Source organism: Indicator indicator, chromosome 14 (assembly GCF_027791375.1).
Source record: "Indicator indicator isolate 239-I01 chromosome 14, UM_Iind_1.1, whole genome shotgun sequence".
NCBI lineage: Eukaryota > Metazoa > Chordata > Aves > Piciformes > Indicatoridae > Indicator > Indicator indicator.
Genome location: NC_072023.1, coordinates 22,739,781 through 22,761,826, shown reverse-complemented (window position 1 = coordinate 22,761,826; position 22,046 = coordinate 22,739,781). Strand labels below are relative to the sequence as shown.

The 22,046-nt window shown below is 41.8% G+C and overlaps 1 protein-coding gene across 2 annotated transcripts in view; it reads right to left on the bottom strand.

Annotated features, from left to right (window-relative positions):
* The window catches only part of EPS8 (epidermal growth factor receptor pathway substrate 8), a 64,447-nt gene that overhangs the window by 27,589 nt on the left and 14,812 nt on the right, over positions 1–22,046 (bottom strand). For both annotated transcript variants that reach the window (XM_054386478.1, XM_054386479.1), the window contains exons 4-13: positions 20,953–21,114; positions 20,578–20,727; positions 15,830–15,912; positions 12,955–13,091; positions 11,853–11,926; positions 10,698–10,824; positions 10,006–10,094; positions 4,927–5,001; positions 3,656–3,804; positions 1,311–1,494 (exon numbers count right to left, since the gene is read on the bottom strand). In XM_054386478.1, the coding sequence (XP_054242453.1) occupies positions 1,311–1,494; positions 3,656–3,804; positions 4,927–5,001; positions 10,006–10,094; positions 10,698–10,824; positions 11,853–11,926; positions 12,955–13,091; positions 15,830–15,912; positions 20,578–20,727; positions 20,953–21,114 (1,230 nt within the window). The remainder of the gene's footprint in view (positions 1–1,310; positions 1,495–3,655; positions 3,805–4,926; positions 5,002–10,005; positions 10,095–10,697; positions 10,825–11,852; positions 11,927–12,954; positions 13,092–15,829; positions 15,913–20,577; positions 20,728–20,952; positions 21,115–22,046) is intronic.

The window sequence follows — 22,046 nt, the reverse complement described above, 5'->3', positions numbered from 1 at the left end:
TCGTAGTGTAGAGCACCTGACCCTATCTCTCGTAGTGTAGAGCACCTGACCCTAACTCTCATAGTGTAGAGCACCTGACCCTATCTCTCGTAGTGTAGAGCGCCTGACCCTATCTCTCATAGTGTAGAGCGCCTGACCCTATCTCTCATAGTGTAGAGCACCTGACCCTAACTCTGGTAGTGTAGAGCGCCTGACCCTAACTCTCGTAGTGTAGAGCGCCTGACCCTAACTCTCGTAGTGTAGAGCGCCTGACCCTAACTCTCGTAGTGTAGAGCGCCTGACCCTAACTCTCGTAGTGTAGAGCGCCTGACCCTAACTCTCGTAGTGTAGAGCGCCTGACCCTAACTCTCGTAGTGTAGAGCGCCTGACCCTAACTCTCGTAGTGTAGTGCACCTGACCCTAACTCTGGTAGCGTAGAGAGCCTGACCCTAACTCTGGTAGTGTAGAGAGCCTGACCTTAACTCTGGTAGCGTAGAGAGCCTGACCCTAACTCTGGTAGTGCAGAGCGCCTGACCAAAAGTACACCAAATTGAAGGGCAGCAGTAAGCAAAATGCTTCTATTTGATATTTGTGGTGGCTGAACAAGGTATTTGGTTTCATCTAAAAGTATACTGAGCTTGCACTGACACAGCAGATGTCAGAGCATGGCTACTCCAGCAATGTCACAGGATGTTTTCTTTATAAAGGAAGCAGCAAGTGTTGCCATTGGCTAATTAACCAAATATCATTGCAGGTACCTGTTACAGATTAGAGCAAATGCCTAGCTAAATACTAACTGTAAATAGCAATTTTCCAGAGACTCTGACTAGAAGATAAATAATGTGAGGGATTGGACACAGAATGATAATAATAGATAGGTTTATATCCATCCCATTGGTTTGTTGAATATCTTATATTTTGTGCTACAGATATTTCTTTCTCTCTGCTGCTTCTTGCATCCTTTTGCTTCTGGCTGCCTTATCTCTGACTTTGCAAGCTGAACTGTCTTCTGTTTAGACTGTGTAAGGTACAGGGTGGAGGGAGCAACAGCAGGCTGGCTGTTAATATAGCCCTCTGGGCTGCCTGGGGAGGGTTGTGGGGGGGAAGAGCTGAATTTATATAAGGGAGTATTTCTGATGTTGTTGAATTGTGCATATATGTAAATATACCCAGTACATGTTTGTTGTCTTTTTACACTTTTATGCTTCAGTCACTCTTTGTAAACACAACTTCATTTTGCTTCCAAAATTCTAAGCTTGCGTGGCAAATCTATTCCGGGGGTAAGTCTCCGATTTTTTGGAGGGCAAATCCAACCCACAAGAGTGCCTTACCTCAGTTGAAAGTCTTTTCATTTCTTGCTTCCGTTGTTGCTCTGCAACGTTTGCCACGGACTCAGCCAAGTGATTGAGTTCCTGCTCCTTGGGAGCCCCCATGAAGTTCAGCAAAGGAGGCTCCCAACCGTTTCGGAAACGGGGGACGTAAGGTGGAATAAAATGGTCTTTGGGCCAATCCGCTCTGCAGGAAAAGTAAATTAGAGGTCTGTGTCAAAGGCCATACAAATACTGGCTTAACAGGCTCCCTGAAAGTCTTTATTAGTATGGAGAAGAAGCTGGGATTACAGCACATGCAGAACTGTGCTAGAAAACTGGCAGAAAACATTTGCTGACAACTATCCCCCCTGTTGTGCCTTGCAGAAGGGAACTGTCCCTGCTGTTAAGGACTTGTCAGTGGTAAAAGACTATAAATTTCTGTATGGTAGCAAAGGATAAGCAATAGAAGAGTCACCATAAACAAATCTAGAATTTGTTTTAACTGTTAGATGGGGAAACTCTTGCAATGCTCTATTTGTGTTAAAGCACCAAAGACTTCAAAGAAATATCTGCTTTCTAAAAAGTCTGACGGCAGTTAAGAAGCACACAAAGCTTAGGGGGTCTAGCTACACCTAGAAGAAAAAGGTGAACAATAGCTTTTCCTGACAAAATCCCCAACTCTACACGCTCCAAGACACAAGAATTATCATCATACTTGCTGTTTTGTAGTCCAGATTGACCTTTTTAAAATACTGCATTTCTTTTCAGAGCTCCACTAGCATTCCCTATTTGTAACATAAATGTTCTGGAAGCAGAAATGGGAATGTACATTACAGTTCTTTCAACAGTCTTGATGTTAATGCTGCCAGTCACACAAGTTGCAGGAGCAGTGAGTTAATTACCAGCCCATTAGCAGGCCTGAGCCAGGTCATTGACCCTTGAGTTTTAGCATTCACCTCTCCTGCTACATGATCTCACAGTGTACCTCTGGCTACTGAGATCAATCAGACCATTATTTGTAACCTGCACAGGTCAAGCAACCATGTTCTCTAAGTGCTTCATTCTTTACTGCCCAACATCAGCTACTTCTCTTTCCATTAAATCCTTTTCAGGGTGGACTAAACAAATGATGATGGTAGTTCCCAGGACAAGAAGCCTGTGATTTTACCCAAGGATCCATTCTTTGCCTGCATGGGGCTCCAATGCTGCAAGGCAATTTCCACTGCCAGTCCCACAACAAGCTGCTAGGAAGCTAGCAAAGGCTGAAGCAGGTAAAGACAAGCAGATGGTGCTTTGCTGGGTAAGCTCTGGCAGATGAGGAATTGTAATTCCTCTTTCCAGCTCATTTTGTAGTGGCAGACCAAACAACAGGCCCAAAGGATTAATTCAAGCATTCCTGGTCCTGCAGCAGAATGAGATCAAGGAAGGGAAGGACCCTACTCTGAGGCTGTTTGTAACTCCATGCTCTAAGGACTTCCCCTGCATCCTTACCAGCAAAACACTCAACTACTTTTCAAACCACTTGGTAGAAGTCTATGTTCCAATTTGAAATCTAAGAAAAAGGATAAATAAACACAAAATACACAATATGTTTCCAACTCAAGTGATTGCATACTTAATCACCATCAAATGTACTTAATTCTTCCACAGAAGATGGAGTTAAAGGCACTTTGCTAATTTAAGCTCTTTAGTTCCCATGTTTCATTTACCTAAGTAATTTCAAACCATGTATTTACCTCAAAACCAAAAAAAAAAAAAAGCATAAAAGAGTTAATTTTTAGCTAAACCTAACCACAATAATGAATCCATTAAGTGCAACATAAAGGGTATGCTCATAACATGGTTCAGGCCAATAAACAGTGTTTAAATGATCTAAGCATTTTCTCTATAGCATTATGATGCTTTTGAGGTAGTAGAGACGTTGTACATTCTTTGCTTTTCATAATTATCAGAAAATTGAAAACAGAAATCTGTATCATGTTTTTCAATATATGGTCACTTTTTTATTGCAGCCTCTTCCAATTGATTTTTAATGAAGTCCAGAGAGCTGGGTTGGAAAGATAATGGGGAAAAAAAACCCTGGAAACATGCAAGGGACAATTCAGAAAAAAATGCTATGAGAGGTTCTATCAAGGGATTCCTGATCCTACAAACAAAACAAAAATTTCTCTCTCCATGAGACCCCTGAAACAAACCAAATTCCTCTGAGGCTAAAGTTTTCCCTTCTCAGAGCTTCAAAGACCAGTTCTGAAGAGTTGAAAACCTAACAAATTAATATTGAGTTTATTGAAGGGTGGATAATCAGATCATGTCAATAAACTTCAGTGTAGAGATCAGGTCTAAAATATGCAGAGGCTTTTTCTCACCTGGCTTTGGTCCATGTGTCACCCAATGACATCCATAGCTGTCCTTCCTCGCTGGTGACAGTGTATCGCAGGAAGTCTATAGTATCTTTTGTTAAGAGGGGGCTGAGGACTGTACCAGCAAGCTCTGGACCACCTGTTGTCTGTACCACCTAAACCCAAGTATGAAAATAATACAAAGAATATACACAGTGTCATGCTGTCAATAGGAGTTATGATTTATTATTCAACAACCTCACCACCTCCCCAAAGACCTGGGAGAAGTTATCAACATCTCTTAATGTCCTCCAGATTAACAGCTCCCTGAAAGGAGGTTGGAGTGAGGCAGGAGTGGGTCTCTTTCTAATATCAGGTGTTAGAAGGAGAGGAAATGGCCCGAAATTGTGCCAGGGGAGGTTTAGGTTGGATATTAGGAAAAATTTCTTTCCTGCAAGGGTGGTAAGGGACTGGAACAGGCTGCCCAGGGAGGTAGAGGAGTCACCAACCCTGGAGGTGTTCAAGAAACATGAGGACCTGCACTTTGGATGTGTTTTAATGGCCACGGTGGTGTTTGGTCAATGGTTGATGATCTTAGAAGTCTTTTCTAACCAAACCAATTCCATGATTCTACAAAGCCAAGTCTCTACTTCTATTACCTTGCTTCTACCACCAGTTTTTCCCCTTAGCCCTGAAATGTGTTTGTGGCTCAGCTGGTGAACATCAGCAGCAAAATGACCTGACGCTCTAAGTAGTTAGGTTTAACATTAACACATGGTTTAGTACCAGACTTGCTGGAGTAGGATAATGGTTGGACTCGATGATCCTGAGGGTCTTTTCCAACCAGGATGACTCTATGACTCTAAAGCATTTATTGCAGCAGAACTGAGGTTCTGGTCATCAAATATTTTATATTTAGATCCATTTTTGGCAGTGCTATTTTTGTTCCACTGATCAAAACCACATATAGTTCCTTTAAACAGACGTATGGTTATGCTTCCAACTCTCCTCTTGCATTATGTAAAGTATCTCTCAATATTTTATTAACTAAAAATTATAGTGGCAAACCATAACACACAAAGCTAAAGATGGTTTAAATAAATACATTTAATAGAGGGGAACATATGCAGAAAAATCTAGACATTACTTTTTAAAGAGAACTTCATCCTGAGATACACACATTTCTCCTCAGTTGCTGTCCAGGGACACAACATTTCAATCTTGTTTTCCTCAAAAAGGTTACAGAACACATAAATGCAAGAGAGTTCTGAAGGAAAACCTTGAGGAAAAATCCTTACCATATGTAGTGGGGTAAAGAGAAAATGAACCAGCTCAGCTGCACTAGGATTCTGGATATGGAACTTTAATTTGGCCTGGAAGAAAGGGGAAAATGATACATTTTAAGAAACAGTTAACTTTTACAATAAAGCCTGTCCTGAGAAAGGCCATCCCTGGTCAGGCCACATGTCCACCCAAGCCCAGTGTTTTATCTGCAACATCTGGCCCAGAAAGCAAATCGTATCCTGGACTGTATCAAGAGAAGTGTGGCCAGCAGGTGGAGGCAGGTGATTCTCCCCCTCTGGTGAGACCCCACCTGGAGTACTGCATCCAGTTCTGGAGCCCCTATTACAAGAAAGATCTGGATGTGCTGGAAGATGTCCAGAGAAGGGCCACCAGGATGAGCAGAGGGCTGGAGCTGCTCTGCTATGGAGACAGACTGAGAGAGTTGGGGCTGTTCAGTTGGAGAAGAGAAGGCTCTGAGGAGACCTTCTTGTGGCCTTCCAAGTATCAGAAGAGGGCTACAAGAAAGCTGGGGAGGGACTTTTTAGGGTGTCAGGTAGGGATAGGACTGGGGGGAATGGAGCAAAACTAGAAATGGGTAGATTCAGATTGGATGTTAAGAAGTTCTTCCCCATGAGGGTGGTGAGACACTGGAACAGGTTGCCCAGGGTAGAAGCCCCATCCCTGAATGTTTTACGGCCAGGGTGGATGGGGCTCTGATCAACCTGATCTAGTGGAAGGTGTCCCTGAACATGGCATGGGGACTGGAACTGGCTGATCTTTGAGGTCCCTTCCAACCCTGACAATTCTATGATTCTATGATCTACTAAGTGCAAGTGCTCAATCATCCAATTGGTACTGCATCCTTGTATATCTTTAGCATCTGTTATGCAAAAAAATGTCATACAATGGAATTGTTTCTTTATAAAGAAACATCTCCTTGGAAATTTGCCATCTCTCAGCTTCATTTGTGTTCTGTAGTTCTTTTTCAAATAAAAATTGAGCAATCTGTCCCTGCTTGCTTTTCCCAGTGATCCTCCTAACTGTTTACAGATTTATTACATTCTTTCTCTGTTTGGTCTTTTCCAAGTAATTCCTTTGAACATTCCTGTCCTCTCTGTACCTTCTTCAATTTTGCTACACTAGAAAGAAAATAAGGCCAGGAATTGATGCTCTTTATTTTTAATTTTTGTTTTCTAATGGGTCTTAACATTTGCTTGGTTAATCACCACTGAACACAGAAGACCTTCTCACAGCAATCTGTGTTACATCAGCACTTTGTTCTAATGTGGTTTATAGAGGACAATTTCCTCCACCTGTCCATGATGTGGTTTACAGATGAGATTTTCCCCACCCCATCTCTGACTACCATATCTATCAATACTGAATTTCATCTATCCCTTTATCTTGTCTTGAGGGAATTTGTAGACTCAACACTCCTCATTTCCCAGAACACCTGAAAATATGCTGGACAGCAAAGGCCTCTGCAGAGGTACACATGTGGGGCTTTGCTGCTGTATTTAATGCACTTTGAGAACAAATATTTTAGTCTCATAATTTGATTTACCTTTGACCATAGAAGAATCTATGAATCTGGGAGTCTCCTTCTCTGGAGACTTTCCAAACCCACCTGTGCAGACTACCCTGCATGATGCTGCTTTGGCAGGGGGTTGGACTCAATGATCTCTGGAGGTCCCTTCCAACCTCTAATGTTCAATGATTCTAAGCTACATTTGACCTCACAGTAGCTCAGTTTCTTTAAGAAATTTTGAGTGAGCAACCTTGCTGGGTGTGTTTTAGAAATCCTAAAATCAAAACATTTGATGGATTTATAGTCATTATTTTGTATGCCAGGTGCATGCTTGCTTCTTCCTCAATGCAATATAACTGTCTACAAACCACATCCCATATTGGGGTACCTCAGGGTTAACTGCTTATCATTGTGCCCCCCAGGGGGCTTGAGCATCTCCCTTATGAAGAGAGACTGAGAGACCTGGGGCTGTTTAGTCTTGAGACTCAGGGGTGGGTGTCAAGTAGAGTGGGCCAAATTCTTTTTGGTGCTGAACAGTAATAAGACAAGGAACAATGGATACAAACTTGAACATAGAAGATTTCACCTCAACACAAGGAGAAACTTCTTCACAGTGAAGGTGACAGAGCCCTGGAACAGGCTGCCCAGAGAGGTTGTGGAGTCGTCTTCTCTGGAGACTTAAAACCTGCCTGGATGCATTCCTGTGCAGATTACCCTAAGTGATCCTGCTCTGGCAGGGGGGTTGGACTCAATGATCTCTGGAGGTCCCTTCCAACCTCTAATATTCTGTGATTCTATGATTCAGGTCCCTGAAACCTGGAGAAGAGGAGGCTCAGGAGTGACCTCATTGCTGTCTACAACTACCTGAAGGGAGGTTGTAGCCAGGTAGGGGTTGGTCTCTTCTCCCAGGCAACCAGCACCAGAACAAGAGGACACAGTCTCAAGCTGTGCCAGGGGAGATTTAGGCTGGAGGTGAGGAGAAAGTTCTTCATGGAGGGAGTTGTGAGCCATTGGAATGTGCTGCCCAGGGAGGTGGTGGAGTCACCATCCCTAAAGGTGTTCAAGAGGGGATTGGATGTGGCACTTGGTGCCATGGTTTAGTGGTCATGAGGTCTTGGGTGACAGGTTGGACTTTGATGATCCTTGAGGTCTTTTCCAACCTTATTGATTCTGTGAAATTACTTGAAAAATTATTGGCATTACCCTAAGCACTTCTCTTCCCCTGGAAGGAAGGCAGCTTGAGAGAGGTTATACACCATACAGTGTGGTCTCCTGACTTAGCTTTTGGAATAGATGGATGAAGAGAAGCCCCTTCAAAGAAAGCTTCTATTCATATGCCTGTAACCCTATTTTTGTTTGCTGTTCTTTAGCACATGACCAGTTCTTCAATTTGAAACAAGTAATGTCTTGTGACCCCCTACAAAAAATGGTTTTCATGAACATCTTGTCCAAAATCAAGCTTTTCTAAATAAATATAGGCATTAAAAAAAAATAAATACTTTCTCTGACACAGATTCCCAGGAGGATTTATTTTATTTACTGATCACACATTGGCCCTGCAGGAGAATGAAGGATGCCAGAATGTGTTTTTTAAAGTTATAGCAGTTTATACTGCATCTTGCCATCTGTTTCTCAAACTGCTTTTGGCTAACTCCATTCCATTTTTACATCTAGCCTTTCAGAGGGTGACTCCAAATGAAGAAAGGAGAAGGATGTGGATTTACTTCTAATAACTTCCTATACATTGTTCCTCAGTCATAACAGCTTTCATTTGGTCTTTCTAAAGTGTTTTTTTGTTTTGGTTTTGGTTTGGACAGATGGTAGGCATTTTCTAGGAGTTTCCAAGATGGTATTTTAAAACAGTTTCCATTCAACTGTCAAGGATTTTTTTTTTTCTTTTAGCTACTCCCCTTCTATTTTAAAACTAGAATCTCCATGCCTCACATAATACACCAGGATGTGAAATTGCAGGCTTTTGGGGGACATGCACTGATGGTGAAGAAAAGCACTGTTACTGGGCAAAAGCCCAGCTTTTGCAAAGCAGTATTAGAAAACAGGTCCTAGATGCTGCTGAGCACCAAACCAAGAACTGTTTCTTCTCCTGTGTGGAAGATACAGATGCACATTGTACTTGGCTGAGAAACTAATCTAAATGCAGAACATGGCAAGAAGAAAGCACTGGGGGAAAAAAAGAAAATGAGCCTGACAAGCACTGTTACTGAGAAGCATCAGCATGTTCTGAAACATCCATGGTCAGAATCACAGCATTCAGTATAGGGTTCAAAAAGAAAAAAAAAATATTTTCTTAACATTTCTAAATATCTCCTACAGCTCTTGCAATTAGAATTTATTCCCCAAGAGGAAGAAAAAAAAGCTCATTTGACTCAGTGAATGCAGGAACAATTATCCCTGTTGGCACAGCTTCCCCAGCAATTGGGACAGTCAGTATGTGAAATTAAATGCTTTGAAGGTGTCCTGCTTGCCACGTTCCTTTAATAGCGCCTGCAGAAGAGGAGATGCCAGGACAAGGCTCTTGAATTAGCATCTCCGCTTGCTGAGAAGCTATAAAGTGACAGTAATTTGTCAGATCAAGTGTTCTGAGGCTATAAAGGTCCTGTGTAATGATGGCAACCAGCACAGGGAGTCTGATGGGCAGAGCTGAATAAAACTAAATTAAGAACACAGATGGCGATGCTGGAAAGCACACAACAGAACCGTGACCCAAACAGACATTCCTAGAAACTCTTTGATGATCTAAGCTCAAATTTCCCAAGTAAAAAGCTTTAAAGAATCATGAAAAGAAGAAACACTACAATGCTGAGGAAGAAATATGCTCATTTAGTCACTGTGTAGAGCATCCCAAAACTGGCTTAAAGGCCAACCTCAGCTCTGGCCTCAGTCCAGCTTTGGGAGGAAAAAAAAAAAAAGGAGGGGGAAAAAGGAAAACATTCAAGGCCAGTCAAGCATCAGGTGAGTTATCTTCTTGTGTGCCTGCCAAGGACCAAGCAAGATGATATTTGCAGGTATATCATCATTCCTGAAGAATATACTTGTGGTTTTCTCCTTCTGAAAGAACAGTGGAGACCAAGGCAATGCAAAGCCAGGCTTACAGTTCCCTGGCATGACCACCTCTGCACAGCTAGCACAGGCATTTAAGACCCACAAGGTTTCTCTGCATGGAGAAGGCACCAGCATAGCTACAGACAGAAGACCAAGACTCAATCAATACATTCCCAAAGACAAGATAACCTTCTGCAAGGGAGTCAATATTGAAGCATCCATATCCACTGAAACAGCAGGAATCTCCAAGAAAACTCAACAATAACTAAGAAGTCCATCTGTTGTGTTACTGATCCTTCTTTCTCCATATTTCCCCAGAGCTTTAGCTCATCACTTCACAGTAGTGAAATAAGACATAGCCAAATCAGTGCAGCAAAACTGACATCCAAATTAATTTGTAGTAGAAGGGAAAACAAAAATCATGTACTTAACACCAATTACATCCTAAGAAAACAAACCTGTTACTCCATGCCTCACACCACTATATCCCCTAGCAGTCACTTACCAGAAGATTAAAGCCATGCTTAAATTTTTGGAAGCAGTCAACAAACTCGTCTGGAGGCGGTGGTTTTGCACGGAGAGTAAGAACTCCCTCTGGTAAACAAAATGAGACTTTATTTATCCAGTTATATGGTCTATAAGTTCTATAAATACAACAGGTATGGCAACCATAAATACATAATAAATGTACCAACTTACAGAATTTTCTAAATACACAGCCACAACAGTGCACATATCCTGCAGTCATCTCCCTAGTCACTCCCCACTGACTTGAAGCAAACATTTTTCAGAGGTTTCCCTCTAAGTATATACTGCATAGGATTTTTTTTTTATGCTCAAATTGAAAGAAAATTACTACATTCATGAAAAAAAATAACACAAGCCTCCACATTTCAGGCTGGATGCTAAGAAATACTTCTTTCACAGAGAGGGTTCTAAAAACATTGGAATGGTCTGCCTAGGGCAGTGGTGGAGTCACCATTCCTGGAGGTGTTTAAGCAATGCTGGCCCTGGAATTTAGGGACATGGTTTAGTGGTAACCCTTCAGTGCCAAGTCAAAGGTTGGACTGGATGAGCTTTGAGGTCTCTTCCAACCCAGATGTTTTCTGTGATTCTGTGATTTGCTAGCTACTTCAATGGTCCTTAGGGAAACAGAATTGTAAATAAGACTATAATTACAGGAAGAAAAACCCCTACCTCCAGGTCCTTTCTTTTTACTTTTCTTAGTCTTCTTCCTCTTGGAAAGTTCAGCAAATGCTTCAGCAGCTTTTTGAAGCTTAGTAACAAAATACTCGATGTCGTCCAAAATATGGTTCAGAATTTGCTATGGCAGAAAAGAAAGGTAACAGTTTCTCTACAGAACCTGCAGCAGAAATACTCCAGCAACCCAAATAACTACACTCTCAGATACCAAGAACTTCCTTGGAAAAAAAAAAATCCTTGCTAGAACATTGCTTATTCAGACTCATTATGTTTGTAACTTTACACACTTGTAAATTATTTAAAATCTTATATTTTTTTCAAAACTTAATGCCAGTGGAAGGTGGAGGTTTCTTAAATATAAACAGCAAGCTAATCAAATTCAGATGGATACTACACAACTCATTCACAGATCATTCTCTCTGACAACAAATCAAAAAGATTATCCAATTATTTGTGTAAGACAACATTTTCATTAACAGTGTAACCCCATAATCTCCTTTAGCATTACACAGTATTAAATTGCATGTGGAGTGGCAGAATGTATTTTTATAGGAGTACTCTCAGAAGGGTTGTTTTCAAAGAGCAAGTGGAGGACAATGACAGACCCCCAAGGGAAGACAAGTTAACACCAATTCAGCAGGCCCCAAAATGTTTACCCCAAGACTCTCAGATGTCGCTGAAGACAACATCACAGTAGAAAAGTAGGAAGTTAGAACTGACAAATACAGCAACATTTGATGATATTGCATATAGCATAAGGCCTGCCCCATGTTGTTGCTTATAGGCAACAGAAAGAAATGAGCACATTATGTTCATTTTCCAGATATTGCACATATCCAGGTCACAATACATTAATGGAATTTAAGCTTATCCTTACATGGTTTTCTGAATTCGATCTACCACATATGATTAGTATTTCTTGCTCTTCACAGTAGAAAATTGATCAACAGCCACTATTTATTTTTAAGTAAAAAAAAAAAAAAAAAAAAGACAGACAACCTATGTATTTTAAAGGTCTACTGCACATAGGCTGCTTTGGAAGCTTTCCCTCACAACTGAACTGCCCACAGGGGAAAAAAGCCTTCCCACAACACAGAGCTGCAAAATTTCACAGACATTAAGCAGTATCACTCGTAATTTCTCGCTTACAACATCTCTGTCAATCCTGGCTGCTATCATCTCTGCTGTTTCTTCATGATCGTGGTATTGTCGAGGTTTTTCAACTGCAGAAAAGGCAAGGGGAGAATGAGACAATAAAAAAAAAAAAAAAACAAAAAGGATACTAGTTCACTAGTTTAACCATCCAGGCCATTATATAAGGTAGGTAAATAAATAAATAAATAAATAGATAAATAAATAAATAAATAAATAAATAAATAAATAAATAAATTTGTGTGTGTATGTATATATATATATAAAAAAATATATCAAATATATTTAAATATATATAAAGGTAAATATATAGAAATTATATATTATCATTTTGGCCTATAATTTATATAGGTACCTATAAATTTATATAGGTAAAGGTAAATATATATAAATTTATAAAGGTAAATATATATAATTTTTATAAAGGTAAATATACATAAATTTTTAATACTTATTTTTATAGTTTTATATATACGTATAAATATGAATATATATATGTGTATATATATGCATATATATGTGTGTGCATATATATATATGTATAAATAAAAATTTAAAAAAGAATGCTGATCTCTAACCAACTTTTAATCTGTAGTCATAATTAATTGTCTGAAACATCAGCCCTCTTACTTGTCTGAAACATCAGACCTGAGTTCTTCCATTACCAAAGAGAGCATCATGAAATTATTTGAGTTATGACAGCACTGATTACTCTGCAGAAAAGCCCAGCTTAAAATCCACAGCCCACCCCCAACCTGCTGAAGACAAGTAAAAGAAGCTCTGAACAGCAAATCAGAAAATGGGTAAGTGCTGGTAGATGCCAAGTCAGATTCTGACAGTCAGATCTCATTCCCCAGATCAAGCAGCTGTGGCTTGGGGCACTTCCAACTAGACTGGGAGAATAATCCTGCGTGCTGCCAGTAAGGACAGAGGGGTGACCTGGGGCAGCTCTTTCTCTGTCTGGATTCAGTTCCTGTAATCTTTATGGAAGTGGTCTTCCAGATTACTTTTGTTATCAGCTGAGCATCATCAAAACCAGCTGCCCACAACCACTGTTTGCCCCTGTGCTGTGCAGCAGCAGGCTCCCAGGGACACTCACAGTCACCCTGCTCAGCAGCCCACGCCGACCACGCTGCCACGCGGCTTCTCACGTCCACTTGGGTGATGGTCCCAGGTGGCACAGGGGCAGGTGCCCGTGGGGGCGGGGGGATGGCGTTTTCAGCTTTGGAGATCATTCTACAGGAAGAGAAACAAGCCCACAAGTGACACTTGAAGGGAAAACATTCTATTTTCTAGTGCTTAATCAGAGAAGGCAAGGAGGCTTCACAAGGACCTCTTTACTGCTGAGCATACTATGGACTTGCCAAGTAAGCAGTACTTAAGACCATGTAAATATATTAAACACAGTAGGAAACCTACCCCATCATGAGGTTAGCAAAGCTTTGTCATCTGGTCATGTGGGAAATCCCCCAAGAAGTGCCATAGAACATTTTACAAGGGCTTGTAGTGATAGGATGAGGAGTAATGGCTTTAAGCTGTAGAAGGGTAGATTTAGACTGAATATTAGGGAGAAATTCTGTACAGTGAAGGTGGTGAGACACTGCAACAGCCTGCCCAGAGAAGCTGTGGATTGCTTGAACAGTGCCTGGAGCTACCTGGTGTAGTGGAAGGTGTTCCTGCCAAGGGCAAGGGGCTTGGAACTAGATGATCTTTAAGGGCTCTTCCAGCCCAAACCATTCTATGATTCTGTGAGGTCTAGAAAACTGTAAGTTTACACAGATAAACTCATTGGCTTGGGCTAAGTAGGTGGTATTTTTAACACCATTTGCAGTTCAATGGCTGGACTTCCATTTTGTGTTTTCTCCAGGTTGGTAACCATTTGTTTCTTAAAATCCTATGAAAATACCCCACATTTACAGGATGATTTCTCTTTTTTATATCAGTGGCGTGTTCATCCTGTTTTGACACACATGTATCAATATTGCTGTTGTCAGTTTTCCACTTTCCTAATTCTTTCTTAATCTAGTTTTAAATGTCATAAGGAAAGAGGTTTTTGAAGCCATTCTGTGACTTGGTACCAACAGAAAAAGCCCCAGCAGCTCCTGCTACACACACATCCCATCCCTTCTCCACACCTATTTAAAAGTCAGGTCTTCACCTTCAATTAATTTCTTTATAATCCCATCTGATCCATGGCATTCAACAACAACAAAAAGTGTCAAGTGCTATTTGGTCTTCGAACAACGAACAAAAAATATTTCCTTCACCTTTCCTTCCTCCAGCCTCCTGAGCACTCTTCTCCACATGCCCCACAGTTCTGCTTGTGAATAACCTTTCAGTAACTTGATAATGCAATGTCAGGCAGAAGGGTCTCTTCACATGACACGACCCAATGCTAGCATGTATGTGATATGACAGCAAGTAACCAGCACGAAGCTGTCATGCACTCATGGCCTCCTAGCCCTTGGAGACTCATACCTTGAATTATTTTTCCCACCAGATGTACTGACCTACATTCTTCTGCCAATTAGACCTCATTAGCTTGCCAGTACATCCAGTGTGTCTGAACCCCCTTGGATTTGCTTCCTTGTGCTTATACCTGTTACAGCCCCACAAAGTCTACTTATTTCATTTTAAACCCACAGATAAACTTAGACTTCAAGCTTTGTTTTGTTTTCACAGGAGCAACCATTACTCCATGAAGACTTCCTGAGATGTGCATCAGCATTCAATGGGTGGCTAAAAGCAGCAGCAGATTCAACTCAGTCCATGACAGACTAGAAACCCATTCCTGTAATGGTTGACAATATTACCTAAAGAGCAGAGACTTCTCCAGCTAACCCACAAATTCAGCATTATTAAGAGGAGCTAACAGGATGCAGTTACATGCCAAGTTTTCGACAAACTACCACTATCACCATTCAGTACCTACTGTATTTGTGCTCTCATTTCCATGCCTTTGGTTGGTTACCTCTAATTTTTGTATTAATCTTCTCTGAACTTCATAGAATTGTCCTCACACTTTCCGACTAGCAAAGAAGCTTTTGCTACCAGGGGATCAAGGAGTTTTCCCTATCGTTATCACATAGGCAGGAAGATTATTTAAGCTGCAGTTTGGGCCAGAAGGGACCTCCAAAGGTCATCCAGTCCAACCTCCCAACAGTCAGAAGGGACATCCCCAACTAGATCAGGTTGTCCAGGACCTCATCAAGCTTCACCTTGAATATCTCCAGGGAAGGTGCCCCAACCACCTCCCTGGGCAACCTGTTCCAGTGTTCCACCACCCTGATGATGGTGCAGAATCTGTTTCTAACATCCAATCTAATTCTGCTCTTCTATAGTTTGAAGCCATTGCCCCTCATCCTGTCACTGCAGGACTTTGCAAACAGTTTCTCTCCATCCTTCTTGTAGCCCCCTTCAGGTACTGGAAGTCTGTTATTAGGTCTCCCTGGAGCCTTCTCTTTTCCAGGCTGAACACCCCCAGCTCCCTCAGCCTGTCCTTGTAGCAGAGGTACTCCAATCCCCTGATCATTTTTGTGGTCTCCTCTGGACCTGCTCCATCAGGTCTATGTCCTTCCTCTATTGAGGGCTCCAGACCTGGACACAGTACTCCAGCTGAGGTCTCACCAGAGCAAAGTGGCAGAAGCACCTTTCTGGATCTGCTGGCAATGAATCTTTTGATGGAGCCCAGGATGTGATTTACCTTCTGTGCTGCAAGCTCACACTGCCTGCTCATGTCCAGCTTCTCATCCATCAGCACCCCCAAGTCCTTTTCCACAGGGCTGCTTTCTATCACCTCATCCCCCAGTCTGTATTGATAGTGAGGATTGTTCCGGCCCAGGTGCAGAACCCTGCACTTGCTCTTGTTGAACTTCCTGAGGTTCACCTGGGTTGATCAGGCAGCCTTGGAAAGCTTCTGAAAGCTCTAACGCTATTTGCTGACCCTATATGCCACCAAGCAGTTAGGGTTTTACCTCAGTGTTTCAAGCCTCTTCTTCTGTTTCCCACTTTTGCTGTCGCTGATTGCACTTTCAATATCTTCATGAATGAAGCTGGCCTAAAGGAACAGAAGCAAACATCACTTATCAGCTGCACTAGCCAAATACAGGAAATAAATTCCTCCTCAGGCAAGCTTTTCAGGGTATCTTTAGATTTCAAAATACCTTAACAAAGCCCATTTATTCAAAAGTTCTGGGACAAAGTCTTTTTACACAAACAGAAGCAGCACAATGCTATTATCTGGGAGTTGGCATTTTTGTCAGTGTTCCAGTTTCAAGCATTATCACCAGATGAGGATGTCATCTAGATACCAAATTTGTCTGAACAGCTGCAATTATCTCAACTCAGCCATTACTGCATAAGCTATTTTTTCCCCTCTGTATATGTCATTTTTGGTTTTATCAAGTATATTAGGGGAAAGGCATGGGGTGTGTGTATACTATTTTTTATATATATCTATATATCTACTACAGATAACAGCAGCAAAACTAGTGGAGAAAGTAGCAACATAAACAGTTAGGAAAGTACCTTGTAGTGATACATTTTCCTTAAAGAAATAAGCATAACCTCCAATTTCTCTTTCATGTAACAGAAGATCAATTTTTCAGAATATGTCATAGAATTACACAACTGCTGAGACTGGAAGGAACCTATGAGATCATCAAGTCCAGTCACTTCCTTAGAACCTGCAAATCCCACCACTACTGCTAAGCCACCATCCCTAAACCACATCCCTAAGCACCACATCCATACCTCCAGGGATGGTGATCCCACCACTTCCCTGGGCAATCTGTTCCAATGGTTGATAACCCCTTATGTGAAGAAATCTTTCCTAATATCATCCTGAACCTCCCCTGGAACAGGTTGAGACTGGTTCCTCTTGTCTTGTCATTTGTTGAATGTGAGAAGAGACCAACCCCCACCTTGCTCCAACCTCCTTCGAGGTAGTTGTAGAGGGTGATGAGGTCTCCCCTCAGCCTCCTCTAAACTAAACTCCAGTTCCTTCAGTCATTCCTCATGAGACTTGCATTCAAGGCCCTTCACCAACTTAGGCACTCTTCTTTGGACAACCTCTAGCACCTCAGTGTCCTTCTTGTAACGAGGAACCCAAAACTGAACACAGTACTCAGGGTGCAGCCTCACCAGTGGCAAGCAGAGAAGGACAATCACATCCCTAGACCTGCTGTCCACGCTGTTCTTGATATAAGCCAGGATGCCACTGGCCTTCTTGGCCACCTGAACACATTCAGTCAGCCATCAATCAACACCCCCAGGGTCTTCTCCACCAGGCAGCTCTCCTGTAACATTGCATAGGGTTGTTGTGGCCCCTGTGCAGCACTGGACCTTGGTGAATCTCACAATGTTGACCTCAGCCCACCTGTTCCACCCTGTCCAGATATCTCTGCAGAGCCTTCCTGCCCTCCAGCAGATTGTCACAGCCACCCAACTCGGTCTCATCCTCATCTGTAGATCCCCATAACTTCAATGTGTGTCCAACAGTCCCCCTCAAGTGAAATTTTGATGCCCATCTAAGGCATAATTATAAGAGATCTTATGTTAAATAGGTCACAGCTTCTTGTAGGATTTAGAATGCTCCGTTACAAGTCTTCAAGAGACTAATTAATTTATTACACAAGTTGTCAAAGCCCAAACCTGTCAGTGTCTGACTCCCTTTACAAGCTCATGTCTTTCTTAGGACACTCATAATGGAGTGTACTAAGTATGTGACTTTTGGAGAGGAGTGTGTAACATCTGCTGGGAACAGAACACTGACCCCAGAGGATTAAGAGACTTCTCAGGCTGTAGTGAATTGCACTACAGAACATGGCATGAGAGATACATCAAGGTTAAAGAACTAACTAAAAAGAGAGAGTTGAGAAATATAAACCTGGGAGAATTGCACTAACTGTTCTCTTTATCAATTTTTTGTTTTGTTTCTTTAGAATGCCCCAAATATTGTTGATTTTGACTAATTTTGTTGTTGTTGGGGCTGGTTTGTTTGTTTTCAGGGGGTCCTGAGGTTCCTGGTAGCTTCTAATCAAATGCAGGTAAAAGACAAGAGGAAAAGACCTAACCTTATTCAAAGAGCAAAGCCTCAGAAGCAAGAAACAAACCTGAGAGTATGGTCACAGACTCAAACAGTATTTCCAAGCCATGGTGATGTTCTCTGCATTTTTATTTGTACACAGAGGAACAACTTCTAAAGATGAAAGTCTGGGGGAGAAAAAAAAAAAAAAAAAGAAGGGGAGGGAGAAAAGGGGAGGAAAAAAGTGGAAAAGGGGGGTAAGGGGAAAGAAAGGAGGGGGAAAGAAAGGACAAAAAGGGGGAAAAGGGGGGAAAAGGGGGGAAAAGGGAGGAAAAGGGGGAGAAAAGGGGGAGAAAAGGGGGGAAAAAGGGGAGAAAAGGGGGGGAAAAGGGGGGGAAAAGGGGGGGAAAAAGGGGGGAAAAGGGGGGAAAAAGGGGGGAAAAGGGGGGAAAAGGGGGGAAAAAGGGGGGAAAAGGGGGGAAAAGGGGGGAAAAGGGGGGAAAAGGGGGGAAAGGGGGGAAAAGGGGGGAAAAGGGGGGAAAAGGGGGGAAAAGGGGGGGAAAAGGGGGGGAAAGGGGGGGAAAAGGGGGGAAAGGGGGGGAAAAGGGGGGGAAAAAGGGGAGGAAAAAGGGGAGGAAAAAGGGGAGGAAAAAGGGGAGGAAAAAGGGGAGGAAAAAAGGGGAGGAAAAAAGGGAGGAAAAAAGGGAGGAAAAAAGGGAGGAAAAAGGGAGGAAAAAAGGGAGGAAAAAAGGGAGGAAAAAAGGGAGAAAAAAAGGGAGGAAAAAGGGATGAAAAAGGGAGGAAAAAAGGGAGGAAAAAAGGGAGGAAAAAAGGGAGGAAAAAAGGGAGGAAAAAAGGGAGGAAAAAAGGGAGGAAAAAAGGGAGGAAAAAAGGGAGGAAAAAAGGGAGGAAAAAAGGGAGGAAAAAAGGGAGGAAAAAAGGGAGGAAAAAAAGGGAGGAAAAAAGGGAGGAAAAAAGGGAGGAAAAAAGGGAGGAAAAAAAGGAGGAAAAAAAGGAGGAAAAAAAGGAAGGGAGGAAAAAAGGAAGGAAAAAAGGAAGGGAGGAAAAAAGGAAGGGAGGAAAAAAGGGAGGAAAAAAGGGAGGAAAAAAGGGAGGAAAAAAGGGAGGAAAAAAGGGAGGAAAAAAGGGAGGAAAAAAGGGAGGAAAAAAGGGAGGAAAAAAGGGAGGAAAAAAGGGAGGAAAAAAGGGAGGAAAAAAGGGAGGAAAAAAGGGAGGAAAAAAGGGAGGAAAAAAGGGAGGAAAAAAGGGAGGAAAAAAGGGAGGAAAAAAGGGAGGAAAAAAGGGAGGAAAAAAGGGAGGAAAAAAGGGAGGAAAAAAGGGAGGAAAAAAGGGAGGAAAAAAGGGAGGAAAAAAGGGAGGAAAAAAGGGAGGAAAAAAGGGAGGAAAAAAGGGAGGAAAAAAGGGAGGAAAAAAGGGAGGAAAAAAGGGAGGAAAAAAGGGAGGAAAAAAGGGAGGAAAAAAGGGAGGAAAAAAGGGAGGAAAAAAGGGAGGAAAAAAGGGAGGAAAAAAGGGAGGAAAAAAGGGAGGAAAAAAGGGAGGAAAAAAGGGAGGAAAAAAGGGAGGAAAAAAGGGAGGAAAAAAGGGAGGAAAAAAGGGAGGAAAAAAGGGAGAAAAGGGAAAAAGGGAAGAAAGGAGTGAAGGAGGAAAAAAGGGGGAGAAAGGGAAAAAAGGGAGGAAAAAAAGGGGGGGGGGGAAGGAAGAAAAAAAAAGAAAAAAAAAAAGGAAACCCCCCCATCTCTACACTTTGGGAATCTGGATCAGATTAGACCTCAGAAAGGATCTCTGCATTATTTAACACCTGAACTTCTCACAGGATCACAATTTCCATTGCAACAGCAAATTCTGTGCAACAAATCACACAATTAAGCAGTCATCTTCATACCACTCTCACGGTACCAACTTCAAAACAGCTGCACAGTGTGACTGGCAATCTGTTGTTTTCAGACAAAGATATGAACTACTACAAAGGAATTGTTAAAATCCCTCTGAAATGATGAATTGGAATTTTTAAAGACACCAGTTATATAGCATAACTAGCAGAGATTAAAATTGATATTCCTGGAAATAAAGTGTTCCAGAATGCATTTTAAAAAACTTATTTATGCTTGAAGGAAATGAGAGACTAACACTATCTTGTTTTGCCCCTCCTGCAGCAATATTTTCCTTTTCATTACCTTTCCAGCAGAGCAGAGACGCAGAGAGGTGAGAATGTAGAGAAAATTTAATTGTTCAGTGACAAGGAACAGAAAAAGGGGAAAGATGAGATAAGGCTCAGGGCTCAGATGAGTCCTTTGCAGATTATAATATAAATTTCAGATAAATCAAACTATTTTACACCACTTTCTTCAGAAGTGTGAATGCAAACCATGTATCTGTCTTCCAGAGCTTTAACTCATTTGAACAGCTACAGAGGCCAGGAATGAATATTCACAGAAGCAACACATGCACTAAGGATTCATCTTACATACTGGACTACTCTCTTGCAAAACATACCTCATTGCATTTACTAGCATGTTAAAAGTAGTGCTGGTATCATAAGTGCATTAAACTTAAAGCCTATTTATAAGCATGAAAGAATTCTTTTCTATCAATCACCTCATTTGACTTTATCCATTGTATGTGCCAATTCATAAAGGTTCCCCAATTCAAACAAATCATAGCAAATCTCCATCTTACCTTAATCTTATCACACTGGAAAAGATGCAAATCAGGCTTGTTTTGGGTTGGTTCTTTACACACCAGTGCAAGAATTGAATTGTAATTGCATGCATTCATCACAGCTTGGCAATGCTGAATTGTGCTTAAGGGAAAATTCTCCAGTTCATTCTGTCAGAAAGGAGAAAAAAAAGACCAAAACCAAAAATAAAACACAAACAGAACACATCACCTTACTATACAGAGTCCTGATCTCAGAAAAGCTGCACAAGGTGAAAAAAGGGAAGTGATAATAAGCTAATTAAAATCCTGAATCCCACATACATCATTTTTTCTGCCCATTCCCTTTTTCTCTCTCTCTCTCTGAAAATGAGACTGCCACTCAAGAGATCTTACCTTTGATTCCAAGTCCACCAAACTGACAGCTTTGTCATCCACTTGAAGAATCATATCTTGAGTCCACACTTTGCCTTTGGCATCCAGCAATTTCAGCTTTCTTATTCCATCATCTACTGTAATCATTGCCTCTTTTCGGTCCAGAACAAAGGTGGTCAAGTGCTAGAGCATGGGAGGTACATTCAAAAATGAGTAACTGTAATTTCCTCTCTTGCTCAGCAGTCTTAGTAGTCAAATTGCAAGGCAACAGCAATACTAATACCTTCCTATATGACAGATCCCACCAGTAAGCTGTAAGAGAGGTTGTTTAGTCCACAATGTCCTTTTAAGTCAACTGATATTTGTAACTCTGTCATCCTCTGTCACTTCCTCACTACTTGAAGACATATTCTGACAGCTCCTGGGTATCAAACCTAGAATTAAACTCTATTTAATCATCCTTCCTGAAGAGTGAAAACCTGTCTCTCTTGGCAAGTTGAAGCAAGGAAATGGCAGCAGAAACTTCCCAGAAACACTTTGCCAACATACCTCCACCACCACCTTGACCTGGAGTGTCTTCAGCTCTTCCAGAGCTGCCAGATACCATGCTGATGGTGACCAGAATGGGCTTGCATCTGACTGGGATACCTTATGGACAGGCTAGTTGCTTCTTTTATGTAGATCAGAGTAGAAATGTAGTATACAAACTACTTGTGCTCACTATCAACCTGGAATTCTCCTGATTCAATTAATGGTGTAGAAATTAAGTAGCACCTCACAGACATCATCGAATGGTCTGGGTTGGAAGCGACCTCCAAAGGTCATCCAGTCCAACCTTCCTGCAGTCAGCAGGGGCATCCCCAACTAGATCAGGCTGCCCAGAGCTCTGTCCAGCCTCACCTTGAGTATCTCCAGGGATGTGGCCCCAGTTACCTCTCTGGGCAAACCCATTCCAGAGGTCCAGTACCTTCATGGTGCAGAACCTGTTCCTAACATCCAATCTAAATCTGCTCTTCTCTAGTTTGAAGCCATTGCCCCTCGTCCTGTCACTTTGTAAACAATCTCTCTCCCATCCGCTTTGCAGGCCCCCTTCAGGTACTGAAAGGTTGCCGTTA